Below are 21800 nucleotides of genomic sequence, written 5' to 3' on the forward strand. Positions count from 1 at the left end.
TGGCTAATCATATTAAACACCTTTTTATGTGCTTATTTTTATGAATAGAGGTGCTGTGAACATTCATTTACAGGTTTTTGTGTGAACATGTTTTCATTTCTCTATGATAATTACCTAAAATTCAGCTAAAATTTTTCATAAATTGCTAAAGACCAGTATAAGGTAGTGTTAGAGTATAGAATCTTTGCAAACCATAGACACAAGGAGAGTTCACACCCACTCACAGGATCTTCTCAGTGGGTATCAACCAGAAGCTCATCAACAAGATTGGAGGAAAGGGCAAGAGGCAGAGAAAGCTCCTCCCCAGGTCTCAGCCCATAGTAGGGGAGCATCCAGCACAATGAGAAAAGCAGAAAGTCCTTTTCAGACTCTTTTCCCCCCTAAGTAACGAAAGCCTTAGGGCACTGGGAAAGGATAGCAAACCCTGTCACCTCAGAGTACAGGTGAAAATTTTGAGTTTAAGGGAAGGAAAAGAAAAACAAATCCTCAATCTGTGGGGGGAGGGGCAGAAAACTGTCAGAAACCTAGATCATCAGAAGCCCACACATGAGGAGAGACAGGGCCACTGAGAAAGCCCCATGCTGACCGAGTGACAAGATCTCTGCTGAAAACTGTGGCTATACCTGGATAGCAGAGAACCCATCACTACAAGGCTAGCACGCACCAAGTAACATGCGCTCAGAGGAAAAATAATACATACAAAGGAACCAAAGGTAAAAATAACGGCAAACTCCTCAGAAATGATGAAAGCCAATTTCTGTTGCTGTTCCTTCACTCCTGAATTTCCAAGTTACCCTCTATTATTGTTTTGTTTTATCTGAAAAACTTTTAGTAGTTTTTTAGAGCAGGTCTGCAGGCAAAGAATTCACCTGGACTATCATGTTTTGGCACTACAGATTTTATTTAAATTGTATGAAGAGTCCTGGATATTTTTGCTTTAGCAGGTATTTGGCCCAGTTAGGTTCAGATTGCAGATCCTGCCTTTTGTGGGTTGTAGTTTCAACGTCAGTTTAGTTTTCATAGCCTTTGAAGTACTGTTCAGATTTGTCCGATGTGTTCACCACACAGTGGTCAGTCTTGGACCTTGATGGTGGTTTACCCCATATTTTAGTTCACAGATTCTTTGATACGCTGCTTGGGCTAAGACCCATATGTGTGCACCTTGCAGGTGAGCTCAGGAAATCGTACTGAACCTTCTGCTTTCACTTGATTAAGCTCCTCTTCTATGTGATACTCCATCACTTACTTGCTTCCAAGGAGCCCTCGTCTTTTGACTCAATCCTGGAATTTTCTTTTCTCTGTCACATAATTCGACTACATCAGCCTTCTGGGTACAGTGACCACAGGATAGAGAAATAAGCAAAAGTGATCCCTCCAGTGCCCTTAGAGCACAGTTCCTCTGGTTAGAGAATGTTTTCCTTCTTCTGATTTTAGATGCCTTCCCAGCTGCTGGTTCCTGTGCACTGCTGTAGAAGCGCATTGTAGCGGGGGTGGTTGAAAACACGCGTGCGCGCGCACACACATACACACTCCAGGGAATTTCTTGGACTCTCTCTCACTCAGAAAACCCCTTTCCCACACATCAAACTATAAATAAATGGCACTTCTTGGAGATCTGTGTGCATCCAGTGTACACACCTGGTGTCAGGCTAACTTTGAATTCTGGCATGGAGAGATCAGAGGAAAATATTGGGCAACTCACTGCCATTTCAGTGCTCCCTTGAGATTTATTACCTTTTCCATTCTGCCTGCTAACATTTACTTTTCAGAGTCCTCAGATAGGTACTCTATCCAGGACTTTCATTGCATTCAGCGGGAAAGACAGGAAGCAGTATACTTGCTTCATCGTAACTGGAACCAGAATCTTCTGTAGTCAAGTTTCAAATATTTTTTTATTTTTTTTTAAATATATCTTTATTGATTTCAGAGAGAGGAAAGGAGAGGGAGAGAGAGAGATGGAAACATCAATGATGAGAGAGTCATTGATCGAGCCCGCAACCTGAGCATGTGCCCTGACCGGGAATCGAACCCAGATCGCCTGGATCCTAGGTCAATGCTCAACCGCTGAGCCACGCCCGGCCAGGCGAGTTTCAAATATTTTTATTATGAAAATTTCAGACATACACAAAACTCACATGTACCCATTATCTAGCTTCACCATTTATCAACATTTGGCCGACGTTATTTCCTCTGTAACTTCCTATTCTCATCATCACTTGACTTTTACATACAAAACTCAGATGGCACTTCATTTTGTTTTATGTGCCTCATTTCTATAATTTTTGTGTGTATAATATGCAGTTGCTCAGTGTTCTATATGTGTCCATTATATTAAGTTGTTGATAAAAATATTTCATGTCCTTACTGGTTTTAAAAATATCCTTACTCATACATTTTCTTATCCTGCACAATCCTTTCTGTAGTCTAAGCTCTGTAAAGTAATAATATATGATTGTGTTATTCCATATGTAGCATTTGTATTACAGGGCACTAAAGGTAGTTTTCTTTTTTGTGTGACCTTGAACTCTATTTGTCCAAATTCTTTTAAGCTGTTATAGAAATTAATATTCAAGAGCTTTAGGACCACATATGATGTTTATGTAATATATTGTTACCATGCCAGTACATTACATATTTGAATTCTAGCTTGAAAATCTTAGAGGCTGGAGAAGGTACCTTTTCACTTTTGATAGTGTGAAGTATCTCATTGTGGTTTCGTTTTGCCTTTCCCCAAGGACTAATGATGCTGAGCATGTTTTCATGCACTTATTAGCCATTTGTGTATCTTCCTTGGAGAAATGTCTATCCAAGTCCTTTGCCCATTTTTAAATTGGATTGTCCTTTTTGGTTGAGATGTAGAAGTTTTTAGTATACCTGGTATATGATTTGCAAATATTTTCTCCCCTTCTGTGGGTTGTCTTTTCATTCTCCTGATACTGTCCTTTGTTGCACAAAAGTTTTTATTTTCATTAAGTCAATTCATTTTTCTTTCTCGTTGCCTGTGGATTTGGTGTCCATTGCCAAATCCAGTGTCATAAAGATTTCCCCATATGTTTTCTTCTAAGAGTTTTATAGTTTTAGCTCATATGTTTAGGTCTATGATCAATTTTGAGTTAATTTTTATATATAGTATAAGGTAAGAGTCCAATTTCATTCTTTTCCATGTGGACATACAGTTTTCCCAGCACCATTTGTGGAACAGAAGTCCTTTCACCATTGAATGGTCTTGGCACCCGAGCTGAAAATCATTTGACCACACATATGAAGGTTTATTTCCAGGCTCTGTATTTTATTCCATTGGACCATATGTGTCTTTATGCTAGTACCACACTGTTTTGATTGCTGTTTTTTGTAATAAGTTTTGAAATCAGCAAGTGGGTTTTTTTTCAATATTGTTTTGGCTATTTGGGGTCCCTTGAGATTTGGTATGAATTTTTAAAAAATACTTTATTTTTTAAAGGGCTGTTTTATGTTCACTACAAAATTTAAGGGAAGGTACAGAGATTTCCCATATACCCTCTGCATTTGTACATGCATAGCCTCCCTTATTAAGCCAAACTTGACAGAGATTAGAAAAATAAGACTACAATCTATAGTAAATATAGGTGCAGAAATCTTTAAAAATAATTTTTTTAATTGACTTTTAGAGAGAGGAAGAGAGAGAGAGAGAGAGAAAGGGAGGGGGAGAGGAGAGGAGAGATTTATGTGAGAAACATCAATCGGTTGCCTCCCGCATGCTCCCTGACCAGGGATCAAACCCAAAACCTAGGTATGTGCCCTGACCGGAAACAAACCCACTACCTTTTGGTGTATGGGTGATGCTCCAACTAGCTGAGCCACACTGGCCAGGGCTAGCTGCATAAATCTTAAATGAAATAGTCAGAATCTTAAACTCATGTTTTAAAAAATTTATTTACAATAAAATTGACTATTTTTTTGCTGTGCATTTCTGTGAGTTTTAACACTTGTATAGATTTGTGTGGCCATCATCATAGTCTGGATACAAAGTATGTAGTTCCTTCGTAGTCAAACCCTCTACCTACTGGTAATCTCTGATAATATGATCTTTTCTCCATCACTATAGTTTTACTTTTCCAGAATGCCATATAAAAGTAGATAACCTTTTGAAACTGGCTTCTTTCATCATCATCATCATCATCATCATCATCATCATACCTTTGAGGTTCTTGTTGAGCATGTCAATAATTAATGATTGATTGATTGACTGATTGCTGCATGGTGTTCCATTATATGGATGTACTAGAGTTTGTTTATCCATTCAACTGTTGAAAATTATTTATTTCCAGTTTTGATGATTATGAATAAAACTGCTGTAAACATTCAAGAACAGGATTTGTGTGAACATAAGCTTTAATTTCTAAGGTAAATAACTAGGAGTGTACCATCTTGCCTTCCCACCAACCATGTATGAGTGTTACAGTTGCTCTGTATCTTTGATATTATCAGGTATTGTTGGTTTTAGTATTGTGTTTGTTTTTGTTTTTTAGACATTGTAATAGATATATAGTGGTATCTAATCGTCTTTTCATTTTCAGTTCTCTAATAGCTAATGATGTTAAGCATCTTTTCATGTGTTTATTTACCATTTACATATCTTCTTTGATGAGGTGTGTATTTAGATCTTCTGTCCATTTTTTAATTGATTTGTTTGTATATACTCTATTGTGATTATAGAAAATTCTAAAAAATGCAAACTCATCTCCAGGGCAGTGGTAGTACTGGCGCCATGCAGGCACTTAAAAAGTCCAAGAAAGGGGAACTTTTCTTTCTGACCAAGCAACTGTGGTCCCAAGATTTTGCCCCCACCTTCACCCCCGTGGAATATTTGGCAATGTATGGAGACATTTTTGGGAGAGGAAACTTTGGGTTAGAGGAGAAAAGAGAAGTCAATGTAGGAGATCTGAAGGGCTTTGAGGGTTTTTGGCTTCTATGTTTTGGGAGGTGAAGTGATATTTCTGTGAACATTTGACCTTTCCATCACAGAATCACAGCATGTCAGATAGAAAAGATTCTGGGAGACCATGTAACCCGACTCCCCTAATTTTATAGATAAGAACACTTGAGATCAGATAGTATCCAGAGCTTAAATTTGACTGTCTGGGATAAGACTTCTCAGTCCAAGGTACTTTGCTTTTTTACACATCATTGCTTCCGTCTCTCTTTTTGTGTTTAGGAATACTTTCTGTTTACAAGAAGGCCAGGTGAGAGCCTCGTCCTAGGGAAAGATGAAGGGAGGCATTTGGATTACCATCTAGGTCGACTTCCCGTCAAGCAGCAGCTTGGTGTGGGGATAAACATTGGGCATTTGTGCTTGTTTGTGCTCTTAGAAACTGGCCATGGATGATGGAACAGGAAACCCAGTTCTTAGGATGTATTAATAGCTCTCTTAGTCCTGAGAGCTGTCAGGCTAAAAGTGCCTTGGAATGACTTGCAAGTTTAAGGTGTGAATAGAAGAGAGAAAGGAAAGAAAAGCAGTAAGAGAAGAGAAACAGGGAATAAGGTTGCATTTCATGGGGCTGGTAGAATGCTCTGGAACTGCTCTTTCAGGTCCTAACTACTTACAATAAAGTTCAAGGTAGTAGTATTTTAGTATTTCATTTTTTAGGAGCTTCCTGTTTTCAAATCTGGTCAGAATAATCCCCGTCTTTTCTCATACCTCTGTCAGGATTTTAGTATACTCATTTTCTCTTGTGATGATTATATACCTATCAGAAAAATATTGATGGTTACCTCTGTTTGTAGATACATTTGATTGATCTGTAGAGCTTAGCAGAGTCAGCTTAATATATTTTGAAAGATGAAGTTAAAGTAGTTTCTTTACAGATCTTATCCAGTGTTATATATATGTTTTTATTTTGTTAGTTCCTCTTTTGTTTGTACAAAACAGGGATTTGATAACTATTAGTATTAGCTGCTCTTAATGCTGTAAGTTAGTTCTGGTTAGTTTTCCATATCTAACATCTTTCTCAACCAGGGTCCCTCATCTGAACCACAGAACAACAGCAGCAAAATTTCAGTGATTACTTTTCAATTTCCTCCTATTGGCACAAAACTACTACCATTCTAGAGGTGTAGGAGAACTGTTAGTTCACTGTCCAATGGATGTCTGCACTCTCTCCTGGAGCACCTGCTGAGAAAGGCTGCAAGAGTCCAGTAACTATGTTTTGTCATTAACTCCCCACAATTGCTACATAGGCAAAAAGTAGGTTGCAACTGGTGAAAGAGTGAAAGTAAGAAGGACTATGGGGTTTTTTATCTGTTTTATCCTGTTTGGAGGAATATTGTGCAGTCATAAGTGTAATTGAGTAATTTCTCAAAGAATATGGAACATGTATAGTTATTGTGAGTGAATCTAGGCAAATGGTATTTACAAATGGAAAATGCCTTATAGTAGGAAATACTTTTTAAATTCATAGTCGCTTTTCTTAGCAGTTTTAGGTTCAAAGAAAAGAAATGAGTGAGAAATACGGAGTTCCCATGTACCCCTTCACTTTGTCCCCCAGTTTCCCCTTTTTAATACCTTGCTTTAGTGTGATACACTTGTTACAAGAGATGAACCAGTATTGATATATTATTAAGTAAAGTGCATAGTTTACATTCGGGTTTATGCTTTGTGTTGTACATTCTATAGTGGTTTTTTAATTGTGGTAAAAAACACATTAAATTTATCATCTTAACCATTCTTAAAGTGTGCAGTTCAGTAGTGTTAAGTATATTCACGTTGTTGTATACAAATCTCTCGAACATCTTCATCAGAAAATAACTTTCTAAAGTGTGTCACGGGTCTAATATCTAAGAGGCTGGTAAACTATGGATCTATGTCCTTTTCATTTTTCAAACTTTCTATAACATTGAAAGAAAAAGCCTCTGTAAGAAAGAGCTGATCAGTGGCCTGCCTGGGAGCCAAGATGCTGCCCTGGGCTGCGACGTTCCGGGCTTTGAAGCCCCAGCATCACCCATTGCAAACATGCCTCTTAACTTCAGACCTGGAGGCCTCATCTTCCCCGGGATGAAGTGTTGTCCTCATTGGCCAGCTCAGGTGGGTGAAGCTCCTCATGGAGCTATAAGACCACCCACAAACAAACTACCCGTTTTCTTTTTTGGAACTCACGAGACTGCTTTTTTAGGACCAAAGGATATATTTCCTTACTCAAAAAATAAGGAAAAGTATGGAAAACCAAATAAATGAGAGGTTTTAATGAAAGTTTATGGGAGATAGATAACAATTCGAAAATGAAATTTTCAAGTCAACAGGCATCAGCTGAACAATCAAAGGTGTCATCTGATGTGGAAAAAAGAAACTAGTGTTTCAAAGGAGGATACTGACCATGAAAAAAAGCCAGCAGTGAGGACGTGACTAAAGCACTTGACATAACCGCTCCAAAAGCTACCAGAGAGGAAGGGAGAGAGACGCAGAAGTGCAAGTGGAAACCTAGGAGGCAGGAGTAGTGAGAACACCAACAGCATCTGTTAATCTAAAAGTGAGTCCTAAAAGAGGACAACCTGTGGCTACAGACAGTCCTAATTGATACAAGTATTAAGTTCTGTGCATTTTCCTCTGACCACTGTTTCACATGTATCAAGTGGATCCTGATAGTGTATTCATTATCATTTTAAAAGTAAATTCTATTTAAAATAAGGATATAATTGACATAACATTACATTCACTTCAGGTGTAATTTACTAATGATGTGATATTTGTATGTATTGCAAAATGATCACCACAATAAGTCTAGTTAACATCCATCAGCACACATAGTTACAAGTTTTTTTGTTGTGATGAGAACTTCTAAGATAGAATCTCTTAGCAAATCTATTTCAAATATGCAATACAGTATTAATATATGTACATTATATCTCCAGGACTTGCTTATTTTAAAACTGAAAGTTTGCATCTTTTGATCACCTTCACCCATTTTGCTCACACCTTACCTCCCACCTCTGGCAACCACCAATCTGTTCTCTGAGCTTTCTTTTTTTTCTTTTGATTTTATATAAAAGTGAATCTTACACTGTATGATATTTGTCTTTCTCTGTGTGACTTAATTCAGTTAGCATAATGCCCTCAATGTCTATCCATGTTGTTGCAAATGGCAAGATTCCCTTCTTTTTTATGGCCAGTTATGTTCAATTGTAGATACCAATGAAAAGCAGCCCACGGTGTCCTATCTGTTCAGCTGTTGCTGATGGACACTGAGGTTACTGACATGACTTAACTATTGTAAATAATGCTGCTGTGAACATGGAGGGGCCAATATCTCTTCGATAAATAACCAGAAGTGAAATTGCTGATCTCAACACATTAGCTCATCCTAGAGGTTTTACAAAATTTATATTAGTCATCGTTGTTTCTGTAGTTTCCTGGGTGGTTCGTTTGTTTTTGTTTAAAATAGGCTATTTCTTTGGCTGATGTTTTTCCTTCTCCACACTTTGTTTTTCAGTGCAGTTGTTCAGAAAAGGAAATTGCCACTCTTTGCTTCTTCCTTCACCAGCCATACGTTTCAGGTTTTATTATTGCAGTAAAAAAGGCTCTGTGGTGTGTGTATGTGCATCTATTTTGAGAAGTTGAACTGTGGAGGTATCTGGAAGGCGAGTCCTATAGCATATTGACCTTTTCCCTAGCATCTTCATTTAGCGTGAATATGTACAAAAGTCGGTGTCAAACCTAACATTTCTGTGAGATGATTCTTGTTCCTACAGTAATTTTTTTACTGTTAGTGACTTGTATGACTTAAATTAACTTTGCATTCTCACCCAGATTATTTAAAATAGTTCTGAAGAGAGTTAGCTGAAGTGTGAGTTTTCCTCGTTTATTCCGTCAGTAATGTCACTTTGAGGTATGAAAATGCATCTTTTCTAGATGTGAACATTAATCTTTACTGTATCTTGGCAGTCATCCTGGTGCCTTTAATGCAGAACTTTCAATCTGATTAATTTCATCTAAAATAAATGTATGGGGAGGTTTTAAAAATTATTTGGCATAATTAAAGCCTAAGATATTTCCAGTAGCTTATTTCACTCCTCAGGTAAAATGACAAAGCAAAAAAAAATGACGAAGTCTTCTAAGATAATGCATCCAGCCAAACTCATTTGTAAAGAATGCTTAGCTTTTTTATACCCTAAGTAAATCTTCCTCGGTGTCTTTCTTGAGCCCTTTCCAACTTTCTAAGCTAATGTAATATTTCCTTTCTTTGAATCCCTGTTATGTTCTTGTGGCTCTTATCTTTTTTTCCTGCCTTGCCTTACTGTTATTTCAATAGTTGTTTTATGTCCACTACCAAGTAATAAGGTGTTTGTAGGTCTGTGTCTTGCTCATTTTTGTCCTCTTGCTGTGCCCACACAATGCTCAATAAATAGCTCATTAATGACTTGAATGAAATAATGGCAGTTGGATATTTTGGAGTATGTGAAATTTGCTTAAACCAGTGAGGCTAATAATGTAGGATGCCCTCTCATTAATAACCATTCAGGATGATTTTCTTCTAACAATAAATGCGAAATACTTTTACCTTTTGTTTTTCTGAAATGAACTCTTAAAGCCAGAAAGTACTTAGACATAAGTACCACCCATACTTTGTATCTCCCAGAATAGTCTTGGGTAAGGCTTTTACTAATTACATTGTTGGCTAGTAGTAGAGCTAGAAAGAGAACCTAAGTCTTTTGATACCTGCTCTAGTGTAATTGAACAGTAATATGTTGTTATTGCTGTTAGTAATAACTTCCGATTCATTAATTGGCACTGAAGAGACTACAAAGCCTAAAACACTTCTTATCTTTCGATTTGTGATCTCCTTGGCAAGTTGACGGGTATACATTAAAATGACTTAATAAAAAGGTACCATAATAGTGATACAGAATGTTAATTCTATAGGAATTCAGACGAAGAAGTCAAGAGTGATGATGATTTTACCTAACTCTTAAGGATGAGGTGAAATTTCACTTGAGCCTTAAGGAAAAGTTGGTTCCAGGAATAGTACAGAAATTGTCTGTCATGCTAAGACACTTAGAAACAATGATAAAACCAAGACAGAAACTTGACTAAGTTCATTTCTAGTCTAATAGGTTATCTGTTATACAGTCAACATATTTATAATTATTTAGCATTATTCAACATGACATTTCTATTTAAATCAATAAACACTTGAATGTGTTTAATGCCCAAAGTATTGTGTTAGGCTTTTTATATTGTATTAGACTCAGTACTCATGTTCTAGCTTTCAGGCAGCTACATAAGCCCAGTTTAGTGAGCTCTATGGGTTTAAAACTGTGAATATGAACCCTATTATGACAATGTGTTAATTATAATAATTCTTAGTGTCTGCAGAAGGCATAACTTATCTGGCTAATCTGAAGCTACTTAAACCTGCTCTCAGAAGTCCATACATCTTAAATACAGCAATAGCAGATGCTCATTTTTTTCTATTCTCCTGTTCCTGGAAACTATTGTTTTCATACATTACACATCTTTTGGGGATAACACACACCCTTTGCAAAGAAGCATGGCTGTATCTATGAAAGTTAAAATGATCACACTACTTTTAACCCAGCAGTTTCATTTCTAGATATTCACTCCATAGATAGACTTGAATAAAAATAAATGCACAGGAAAAAAGTCTCCGTAGCTATGTTTGTAAACTGCGCTGTTATGAACATATTCTTTCTGATTGGTGTTTCTGGCTTCTTAGGAAATATTCCTAGAAGTGGGATCACTGGGTCACAAGGCCAGCTCCATTTTTAATTTTTTGATGAACCTCCACACTGTTTTCCATAGTGGCTGCATCAGTCTGCATTCCCACCAGCAGTGTACCAGGGTTCCTCTTTGTCCACACCCTCGCCAGCACGTGTCATTTGTTGATTTGTTGATGGAGCCATTCTGACAGGTGTGAAGTGATACCTCATTGTGGTTTCAATTTGCATCTCTCTGATGATTAACAGTGTTGAGCATTTTTTCATCTCTTGGCCATCTGTATGTCCTCTTTGGAGAAGTGTCTATTCAAGTCTGCTGCCCATTTTTTTGATTGGATTGTTTGTCTTCCTTTCGTTGAGTTGTATGAGTTCTTACATATTTTGGAAATTAACCCCTTAATCAGATATATCATTGGCAAATATGTTCCCCCATACAGTGGGTTCCCTTTTCATTTTGATGCTGGTTTCTTTTTCTGTGCAGAAGCTTTTTATTTTGATGTAGTCCCTTTTGTTAATTTTTTCTTTTGTTTCTCTTGCCCTAGGCAATGAATCAGTGAAAATTTTCCTCCTGAGATGCCTGATATTTTGCTGCCTATATTTTCTTTTAGGATTTTGATGGTTTCATGACTTACATTTAAGTCTTTTATCCATTTTGAGTTTAATCTTGTGTATGGTGTAAGTTGGTAGTCTATATGTATTTTACCTTTAAACTTCAACAAAATGCTTATAAGAAATACTATATATTTACATGGATAAATGCATAAGCGTAGTTTTAAAGCTAAAATAGTATAGTATAAAAATTTTGTCTCTTATCTCACTCATCTCCCATCCCAACCAGCACCATTGCGGTTACATTTTTTTATGGCCTCGCACAGTTACTTAATAAGAACATGCAAATATGCATTCTTACTCTCCCTTTTTACATAAAAGGTAGTGTGCCATATGTGCTATTCCATACCTTGCTACATTTAGATAATAGTGTCTCTTGAAACTCTTTTCAAATCTATATATCGTATTGCTACATGGTATTGCCTTGTATGTATTTATCATAGTTTAATCAGTCCTATCTTGATGAACATTGGGGCTGTGGGTGTTTCCTAGATTTTTGCTGTTACAAACCATGATGCAATGAATAACTGGTACATGTATGATTTCACAGGTGTGTAAGTATATCAGTAGGGTATTTTAATAGGAGTGAATTTGCTGCGTCAATGTATACAGTTTTTATATGGATGATTTTGGTGGATGTCACCAACTTGCCCACCATAAATTGTACCAATTTACACATTTTTCAGCCGTGGCATTTCTATAGCGTTGCCAACAAGTACGTTTTCAAACTTCAGGATTTTTGCCAGCTCGACGAGTGGAAAGCAGTATATCCGTATTTATTCTCTTATTATGAGTTAGATTAAGTATCTTTTTATAGTTTTCAGAGCCATTCTTACTTATTTTTCCAACTTTTTATATCTTTATGCTACCTTTCTGTTTGTGAAATAATATTTTAACAATATTTTATGATTATCATTTTTAATATTTATATTACATTGGATTACATTATTATACCATTGTTTATCTTTCTATAGTTGGCATTTTATCTCCTTTTGGAGTGTGTCTATTTATTTTGCTGAGACTGGCAAAAATCCAGTCCCCTTTAGATTATTTTTTGGGAATCAGGAGTTCTAAGATCGATTGTAGGTTTTTTAATTAATTAGCTATGAGTCAACCACATAACTTATCTGGATCTCAGTTCCTTCATCTGTAAAATAAGGATATTGAATTAAATGATTTCCTGGTTCTGTGACCCTTTGAAATTTACCAAAAGCAATACATCAAATTTAATAGTCTTGAAATAAATAGATACAGAAACATGGCAATGATGTACTGTTGCAGGTTTAAAAAACTTGTTCTGTTTCTTCTTGGATATATAATGCTTTTCTTTGGTAACAAAATTATCTTTCACTTGCCTCCCTTGACATATCTTGGTTAGAAATACCTCTTCATCATTTTTCAATTCACATCATAGCTACTTTTAAGAGGCATCCGTGTGTGTGTGTGTGTGTGTGTGTGTGTGTGTGTGTGTGTGTGTGGTTGGGGCTGTTGGGGAAGAAAAATGCACTGCTTTTGATTTAATTTAATCTACGTCATAAATGTGCATGTTAATCTTCATTACTGTATAACTGCTGCCAATTCTCCCATTCAATTTTCTAGATTTAGTTGGAAAGCCAATCTTAAATCTGCTTAAATTGTCTCATAAAAAATGAACACATTCAACTAGTTACACTATTTCTTCACTACAAAGCCAGGGATTAAATTTAAGAGAATCTGTTCTCAGAGGGGTTTTTTCTCTCTGTTTACCTGGCATCTATAAAAATGGCACTAGAGAAGATGAATAAAAATATCTTTTCTTGTGTACTTTGGGGAATGAGATTAGGACTATTGGAAAAATGAGATGGAGACAGTAACACCTGAATTACAATATCAAAGTGTAAGTGGAATGTTAGTAAAATTCAGAACTTCCACATTTAAAATATTCTAGATTATACAGACATAGATTCTCAAGATTGATAAATCTTGAATATATGATATGACCTTAGTCCCTCCCTTCAAGTGAAATAGATTAAATTTTGTCACCAGAGATATGAGAGCATTAAAGAGAAAAAAGAAACACTAAAGCAGATCTAGGCATTTCTCTCATTTTTCCCCCTACTGTTTTTTATCATTAAGTTTAATTATGGTTCAGAAAAAAAATTGAGTGAATAACTTTCTTTCAAAAAATATATTGACTCTATAGATTGCAGCTATAGGAGGCTAGTAGGTTAAATTACCCTATTTTCTATTCTGAAAATGACAAAAAGTCCCATTTCCAATTTGATTGTAGCATGTGCCCGAAATGGCTGAGAATAAATACCACAAGAAAGGCAAAAGCTGTAAAGCTAGGGCATGCTATATAGGCTGTAAGAGAAAGTCTCAGAAATACCCAAACTTACAGTTTTTTAATTGAATTTACCTGGGTGACATTGGTTAAGAAAATTATATAAGTTTCAGATGTACAGTTCTATAATATATCACCTGTATATTGTATTGTGTGCTCACCGCCCCAAGACCAGTCTCCTTCCATCACCATTTATCCCCCCTATACCCTCTTCTACCTTGCTCCACCCCCCTTTACCTCTAGTAATCACCATACTATTGTCGATGAGTTTTTTGTTTTGCTTTGTTTTGTTTCTTGCTTAATCCCTTCACCTTTTTCACCCAGCCCTCCAACACCCCACGCCCTGACAGTGGTCAGTCTGTTCTCAGTATTTGTGTCTTCTCATTTTGTTTATGGTTCCCCTTGCTGTGCCATTTGGTAGGTTGGCTCTGCTAAGCTGGCTCAGCTGGTCTTGTCAGTGCTTTCCTCCATGCTGAGATCTCTCTGTTATGGAACCAAGGTTGAATGATCATGTCTACCTGAGCATGATCTCTTGGTTGAGCATAGGAGCACAAGAGGGCTAACAGCAATAGCTCTTAAAAGAACTTCATGGAAGTGGGCCACATTTCATTGGTCAAAGCAAAGCATTGGGCAAGGTACACACCAAAATGAAAAGGGTGGGAAAATATTATTTTCCTACAGGGTGTGAGATGGGAGCATGGATGTTTATTGAACAGTATGACCTAATACAGATGTTTCTAAATTAAAACAAAAATTTAAAGGAACAGGTGAAGTTATAAGTATGAAACAAAAGAATCTAGTGGAAAGGAGGGCTTCTGTGAGCCTAGGAGGGAGAAGACATTTAATTGAAACAAACTATTTTAACAAAAGCAGAGTAGGGGGCAGCAAAGTGTCCTAGTTAAAAACCAGGCTCTGGAGTCAGTCTACTCTTGGTTCAGACTCTGGATCTATCACTTCTAGCTGTACAGTCTCCAGAAAGTCACTGTATATCAGTATCCACCTCTGTATAATGGATGTGCCACTTATCAGACAGTTGTGTTTCAGCTATAAATCCATCTTTCATTGTCTTATTTGCGATATTGTAAATTTCTTCCTTGCCCGCTTTTGTTAAACTTTGTCAGTAGAGGGTCTAGAACGAGACTGGAGAAGGAAAGGGTGTTACTTCCTGAATCTAGTGTGTTCTTTATGGCATGCAGTGGCCAGCAGCATGTGGGACACCCAGCAGCACTCAGCTGGTAGGGAGTTTTCATGGCAACACTCCTACATGTAGTTTCCTTGATCTTTTCTTTTTTGATATTTAAAAAAAATATATGTCTTTATCAATTTCAGAGAAGGGAGGGGAGGAGAGAGAGATAGAAACATCAATGATGAGAGAGTCATTGATCAGCTGCCTCCTGGACACCCCACACTGGGGATCGGACCTGCAATCCGGGCATATGCCCTGACTGGGAATTGAACTGCAGTCTCCTGTATCAGAGGCTGCTGATCGGGCCTACTACATATAGTTTCCAAATGAGTTTCATACTATGGCATCTCCTATTTATGGGCACCTTCCCAAGTTCTACTGGCATGAGCTCTTCTAATAGATGGCTTTACCATGAGTTCTGTTAGTGTGATACTTTAGTAAATTTTTCAGACATCTTTGGCTAGGTCCTCACCACAGGGTCTGTATTTCAGCCCTGTTGGGAGTAGCCCCTTTATAGATTTCTTTTCTTTTCAAATTTATCTTTATTGTTGAAAGTATTACAGATATCTCCCCTTTTTCCCCCCATTTATCCCCTCAACCCCATAGCCTCCCCCCCCCCCGGCTTTCACCACACTATTGTCAGTGTCCATGGGTTATGCATATAAGTTCTTTGATTAATCTCCCCCGCCCCCTCCCCCACCCCCACCTTCCCACTGATATTCATCAGTCTGTTCCATTCTTCTATGTCTCAGGATCTATTTTGTTCTTCAGTCTATTTTGTTTATATATTCCACATATGGGTGAGATCATGTAAAACTGAATCAGGAATCAGAAAACCTTTGAATAGGCTAATAACAGCTGATGAAACTGAAGCAGTAATAAAAAAAACAAAAAACTCCCAGCAACAAAAGACCTGGTGCAGACAGTTTCACAGGGGAGCTTTCTAATTCTATTAAGTTGTAGGGTTAGATAGTTTACTAAAAATTTTTCTTGCTTTTTTGAGGTAGGTCTGCAGTGCTATGAACTTCCCTCTTAGAACTGCTTTTGCTGTGTCCCATAGATTTTGGGTTGTTGTGTGTTCATTTTCATTTGTTTCCAGGAGGCTTGTTATTTCTTTCTTGATCATATTGGTAACCTATTCATTGTTGAATAACATGTTATTTAGCCTCCATGTGTTTGAATGTTTTTGAGTGTTTTTACTGTAGTTGATTTCTAATTTTATGCCCTTGTGATCTGAGATGCTTGATATGATTTCAGTCTTCTTGAACTTGTAGAGACTGGTTTTATGTCCTAACATGTGGTCTATCTTTGAGCATGACCCATGTGCACTTGAGAGGAATGTATATTCTGCAGCTTTGGGGTGAAATGTTCTGTAAATATTAATTAAATCCATCTGATCTAGTGCACCATTTAGTCACTATTTCCATGTTGGATTTTTGTCTGGAAGATCTATCCAGTGAAGTCAGTGGGGTGTTAAAGTCAACGACTATGACTGTATTGCTGTTGATCTCTCCCTTAAAGTCCTTAAGGTTATTATTGATAGGTCCTTATTTATTGCCATTTTAATTCTTTATGCTTATGTTTCTCTATTTCTTCTTATTATTACAGCAGTCCCTTTAACATTCCTGCAATGCTGGTTTGGTGGTGATAAACTCCTTTAGCCTTTTTTTGTCTGGGAAGCTCTTTATTTCACCACCTATTTTGAATGATAGCCTTGTTGGATACAGTAGTTTTGGTTTCAGATCCTTGTTTTGCATTGTCTTGAATACTTCATGTCATTCCCTTCTGGCCTATAGAGTTTCTGATGAGAATCAGCTGACAGCTTTATGGGAGCTCCTTTATAGGTAACAGATTGCTTTTCTTTTGCTGTCTTTAATATTCTCTCTTTGTTTTGAATTTTTGGCATTTTAATTATGATGTGTTTGGGTGTCGCCTCTTTCTGTTCTTCTTGCTTCGGACTCTCTGTGCCTCCTAGACCTGTGTTACTTTTTCCTGCACCAGGTTAGGGAAGTTTTCTGCCATTATTTCTTCAAATAGGGTCTCTAACCCTTGTTTACTTTCAACCTCCTCTGGCACTCCTATGATATGAATACTGTTACATTTCATGTTGTCCCACAGCATCCTTAGACTGTCCTCCTGTTTTTTAATTGTTTTTTCTTTTTGCGTGTCTGATTGATTTTTTTCTACCTTGTCTTCTAATTTTCTGATCTGATCCCCAGCTTCCTCTAATCTGCTGTTTATTCCTTCCAGTGTATTCCTTATTTCTGCTATGTCATTCTTAATTTCCTTCACAGTTTCCATATCTTTTTTCATGCTGTTGAGCATCCTTACAACCAGTATTCTGAACTCTAAATGTGATAGATTGCTTATCTCCATTTCATTTAGCTCTTTTTCTGGAGACTTCTCTTGTTCTTTCATTTGGGGCTTGTTTTTTTGTCTCCCCATTTTGGCTGCCTATTTGAGTTTGTTTCTATGTTAGGTAGGCCTGCTAGGACTCTCAGTCTTTTTGGATGGTCTCTGGTGCAGGCCAATGTCAGACACTGTTTGTGACTGGCCTTGAGTACCCTGTTTGGAGCTATCGACAACCCACAGCTTAAGGTCCCCTCTGTTGGGGCTGGATGCATTTGGAGAGGACCAAGATGCACACCAAAGTCTGCTTTTCCAAGGCCCAGGTCCAGAAGCAGATCAGGCAAAGACTCAAAGCACTCTAAAGTCTGCCTCTGCCTGCAGACTGATTGATCTGATTCTCTTAATGAGCTTCAGGCTGTAGAAACTCCGCGGGATAGGGTGAGAAGTTTTCCAGCAGGGTGGAGCAATTGCTTCCCCCTCAGGCAAAAGCTGCTTGAAAGGTAAATGTCTGCCTCTGCAGTATGGGGGAATGACTCAGCACAGGAATCCAGAGGGTTGCCCTCTGAGCTCTATCTCCAGAGCCCACAACCTTAGATTCTCCTTACACAGCTCCAGTCTACTCTGCCCTCCCTCTGCTGGAGCCCAAGGTGGATGGCTGCACACGAAACTTTGTGTGTTGGCTCTTTAAGAGAGTGCCTGCATTTCCAGCCGTCTCTCCCTAGCAGACAGAAACCCGGCTGCTTTTCACAGCCAGATGTTATATGGGCACCTTCTCAGTTCTGGTGCTCTTGGGGGTTTAGGCCCCAGAGTCCTCAGTGAGAAGCCCCTCCCCCGGCTGAGATATCCCTCTGGACCTTCATCTGCTGCTTGTGGGAGCCCAACCAACCCTCTCACACCTCCACACTTCCACCTTGGTTATGAGAGTGCTCTCCAGCTCCTCTTCAGTTGCAGTTGATTATTCAGGATGTTGTTTCTGTATCTTAGTTGTAATTCCAGATTGGTCCCAGGAGAGTGTCAGTACAGCTTCCACTCAGTCCACTGCCATCTTTAGTCTCTAGATTTATTTTCTTGTTGGTCTGCGACAGCCCTTGAAGTAGTGGCTATTCCCTATTATCTGCTGTCTCTTTACCCTTTACTACTTAGGCCCCTGTTGTAATTAAAAATACTTTATATTAAATTTTTCTTTTCAAGTTACCATGTAGTTTCTTGTCTTTTAATTGTACGTTGACTGACATATCAGGTTTATAAGTCGTACTTTTTTCATACGATTGTTCTGAGGATTAAATGGGATAATACGTGGTATCTTTAGAATACTGTCTGCCACTGAGTGTGTACTTATATTTGTTGATGAAGTTGATTCAGTCATCATCACTGTCGCTACCACTAGTTAGGAGTAACTTTTCCACTTTTTGTTCACAGGATGTTTCGTCTTAAATCACTTTCTGCATTGGCAGAACTGGCCCTGGGCTCTCGATGGTACCATGGAGGATCACAGTCCACCCAGGTCAGGCGGCGACTAATGGTAGTGGCTTTCCTGGGAGCATCTGCAGTAACTGCAAGTACTGGTCTTTTGTGGAAGAGGTGAGTGTTACGTGAGCATCATGTTCTTACGTGTACTTTGATTCTTCCAGTTGTTTCTGTTATCTAAAAGGAATTGATTTCTGGCTTACCTTTATATCAAAATTTCTTGCCCAAGTCATTTGGTATGGATGATATTTATCTATGAAATAAGATGTTTCAGAGAATTCAGCTATCATTTCAAAGCAACCAATAGGAAGTATTCTGCTTCATGATCTCTGTCTCCTTTGCTAAACATTTTAACTTATTTACCAATTTAATATTTTTAATACATTTATAATAAATAATTAATATAACAAATTTAATAATTTAACATGTAAAATTCAGTAGTTTTAAATATATTCCCAAAGCTGTGCAGTCATCACCACTATCTAATTCCAAAAATTTTCATCACTTCATAGGAAATTCTATATCATTTAGCAGTCACCTTCCACTTTCTCTGTATTCCCTGGCCCCAGGCAACCCCTCATCTACTTTCTGTCTTTAGATTTGCCTATTCTGGGCATTTCATATGTCTGGAATCTTATACTATGTGGTCTTTTATGATAGGTTTCACTCACTTAGCATAATGTTTTCAGGGTTCATCTATGTGGTACCATGAATCACTACTTCATTTCTTTTTATGGCCAAATTATATTCTGTTGTATGGAGTGTGTACCACATTTTATTTGTGCACTTCTCTGTTGATGGCTATTTAGATTGTTTCACATTTTTGGCTATTATGAGTAATACTGCTGTGAACATTTGTGTACAGTTTTTGGGGTAGAATATGTTTACATTTCTCTTACCTAGGAGTGAAATTTCTGGATCATATGGTAACTCTGTTTAGCTATTTGAAGAACGGATGGACTTTTTTCTAGTCTCACTAGTGATGCATGAGTGTGAATAAAGTCATTATGAACATTTATGTACAAATACCTCTTCAAGTCTCTGCTTTCACTTCGTCTATGTATCTAACCAGAAATAGAATTGCTGGATCATGTCTTCAGTTTTTGTTTTTTTTATAAAAAGTCAATGGTAATTCCTATCTTTGTTTTTAATGTATGAACTATATCTTTTTCCTTGACTTTTATGATATTTCTTTTATCACTTATTTTTAACAACTTGATTATGATGTGTTTTGGTGCTGTTTACTTTGTGTTTATTCTGTTTAGTGTTCATTGATTTTCTTGGACTTTGAGTTGATAGTTTTCATGAACTGTGAACAGCTTTTGCCCATTACTTCTTCATCAGATATTTTTGTCTCCACTGCCCCCCCCCACACACACACACACTTTCTGGGTCTTCATTAACACACGTACTAGACCATCTGATCTTATCCCATGTATCACTAAGGTAATGTTTATATTTTGTACAGCCCTTTGTCTCTCTGTGCTTTAGTTTTGGAAGTTTTTATTGTTGTATCTTCAAGGTCATTGATTTCTTTTTCTGAAGTATCTCTTCTGCTAAGTCTACCTAGTGATTTTTAAAATATTTTACACATCGTGTGTTTTTTTAATTTTTATTTATTTTATTATTATTTTTAAATATGTCTTTATTGATTTCAGAGAGAGGAAGGGAAAGGTGTAGAGAGAGAGAGAGAAACATCAATGATGAGAGAGTCATTGACTAGCAGCCTCCTCCACGCCCCTGACTGGGGGTCAAGCCTGCAACCCGGGCATTTGCCCCAACCCCGCATCAAACCATGATCTCCTGGATCATAGGTCTACGCTCAACCGCTGAGCCATGCCAGCTGGGCACACACATTGTATTTTTAATCTCTAGAAGTGCCATTTTAAAAATAACATTTAATTTTTTCTTCATGTCCATGTTTTTCTTTAAATGCTTTAACATTTATAATAATCTTTTAAAAGTCCTTTTCTGTTTAATCTATTATTTCTGAGTCTGTTTATGATTCTGGGTCTTGTTTGCCTGTCTCTCTTTTTTAATCTAATACTTTTTAAGAGGCTATTGCTTTTTTATTGTGGTAAAAAATTTGTAAAATGAAATTTACCACCTTAAGTGTACACTTCAGTGATTTTAAGTACATTCACATTGTGCAGCCATTACCACTCTCTATCTGCAGAACTTTTTCATCTTTCCAAATTTAAACTCTATACCCATTTAAAAAATACACAAAAAAACCCTTCCTATTCCTCTCTCCTCCTGTACTCTGGTTACCATCTATTCTTTGTCTCTATGAATTTGACTACTCTATGTACCTCATATAAGTGGAATCATACATTGTCCTTTTATATTTTGCCAGTTTCACTTAGTAAAATGTCTTCAAGGTTCAACCATATTGTGGCACGTGTCAGAATTTTCTTTTTATATTGTGTGTCCAGTAACTTATTTTTGTAGTTAAAGTTCTTTTTATACTTGGTCTTTTAACTTCTGTTACAGAATTTAAAGTGATTTACACATCACCATTATAGTATAACAGTATTCTGTATTTGCCTGCTTATTTACCTTCACCAGTAAGCTTTATAAACTTTCACCTGTTTTCATATTGCAGTGTAATTTTTTGTTTGTTTGTTTGTTTGTTTAGCATTTTTTGTAATATAGGTTTAGTGGTGATGAACTCCCTCAGCTTTTGTTTGTCTGGGAATGTCTTTATTTCTCCTTGATTTCTAAAGGATAGTATAGTATCTTTGGTTGGCAGTTTTTTCTCTGGGCACTTTCTATATGTCCTGCTATTCCTTTATTGACCAGTAAGGTTTCTAATGCAAAATCTGATTATAATCGTATGGAGTCCTTTTGTACATGATGAGTCGCTTTTTTTCTGCTGCTTTAAAAATTCTCCCTTTGTCTTTGACTTTTCACAATTTGATTATAATGTTTGGGTTTCTGCTATTGGGAATCATTTGGCCTTCTTCAGTCTGGATGTCTGTTAACTTCCCAAATTCAGGAAGTTTGTGGACATAATTTCTTTAAATAAACTTTACACCCCTTTATCTCTATCCCTTCTTTTTCTGGAAGTCCCACAGTATATGTATTGGTCCTTTTGACTTGGCCCATAAACCCCTTAGGCTTTCTTCAATTTCTTTTGTATTTGTTCCTCTGGTAATA

The 21800-nt window shown here is 37.2% G+C and overlaps 1 protein-coding gene and 1 pseudogene across 2 annotated transcripts in view; both read left to right on the forward strand.

The window, feature by feature from the left end:
• MICU1 (mitochondrial calcium uptake 1) overlaps positions 1-21800 on the forward strand; it is a 142930-nt gene that overhangs the window by 14123 nt on the left and 107007 nt on the right. For both annotated transcript variants that reach the window (XM_087824350.1, XM_016224047.2), the window contains exon 2: positions 18594-18755. In XM_087824350.1, coding sequence (XP_087680476.1) covers positions 18595-18755 — 161 coding nt within the window. In that variant the 5' untranslated portion in view covers position 18594. The remainder of the gene's footprint in view (positions 1-18593; positions 18756-21800) is intronic.
• On the forward strand, positions 6823-7663 carry LOC148091512 (PC4 and SFRS1-interacting protein pseudogene; annotated as a pseudogene).

The sequence above is a fragment of the Miniopterus natalensis genome, chromosome 14 (genome assembly GCF_054644295.1).
Source record: "Miniopterus natalensis isolate mMinNat1 chromosome 14, mMinNat1.hap1, whole genome shotgun sequence".
Classification (NCBI taxonomy): domain Eukaryota; kingdom Metazoa; phylum Chordata; class Mammalia; order Chiroptera; family Miniopteridae; genus Miniopterus; species Miniopterus natalensis.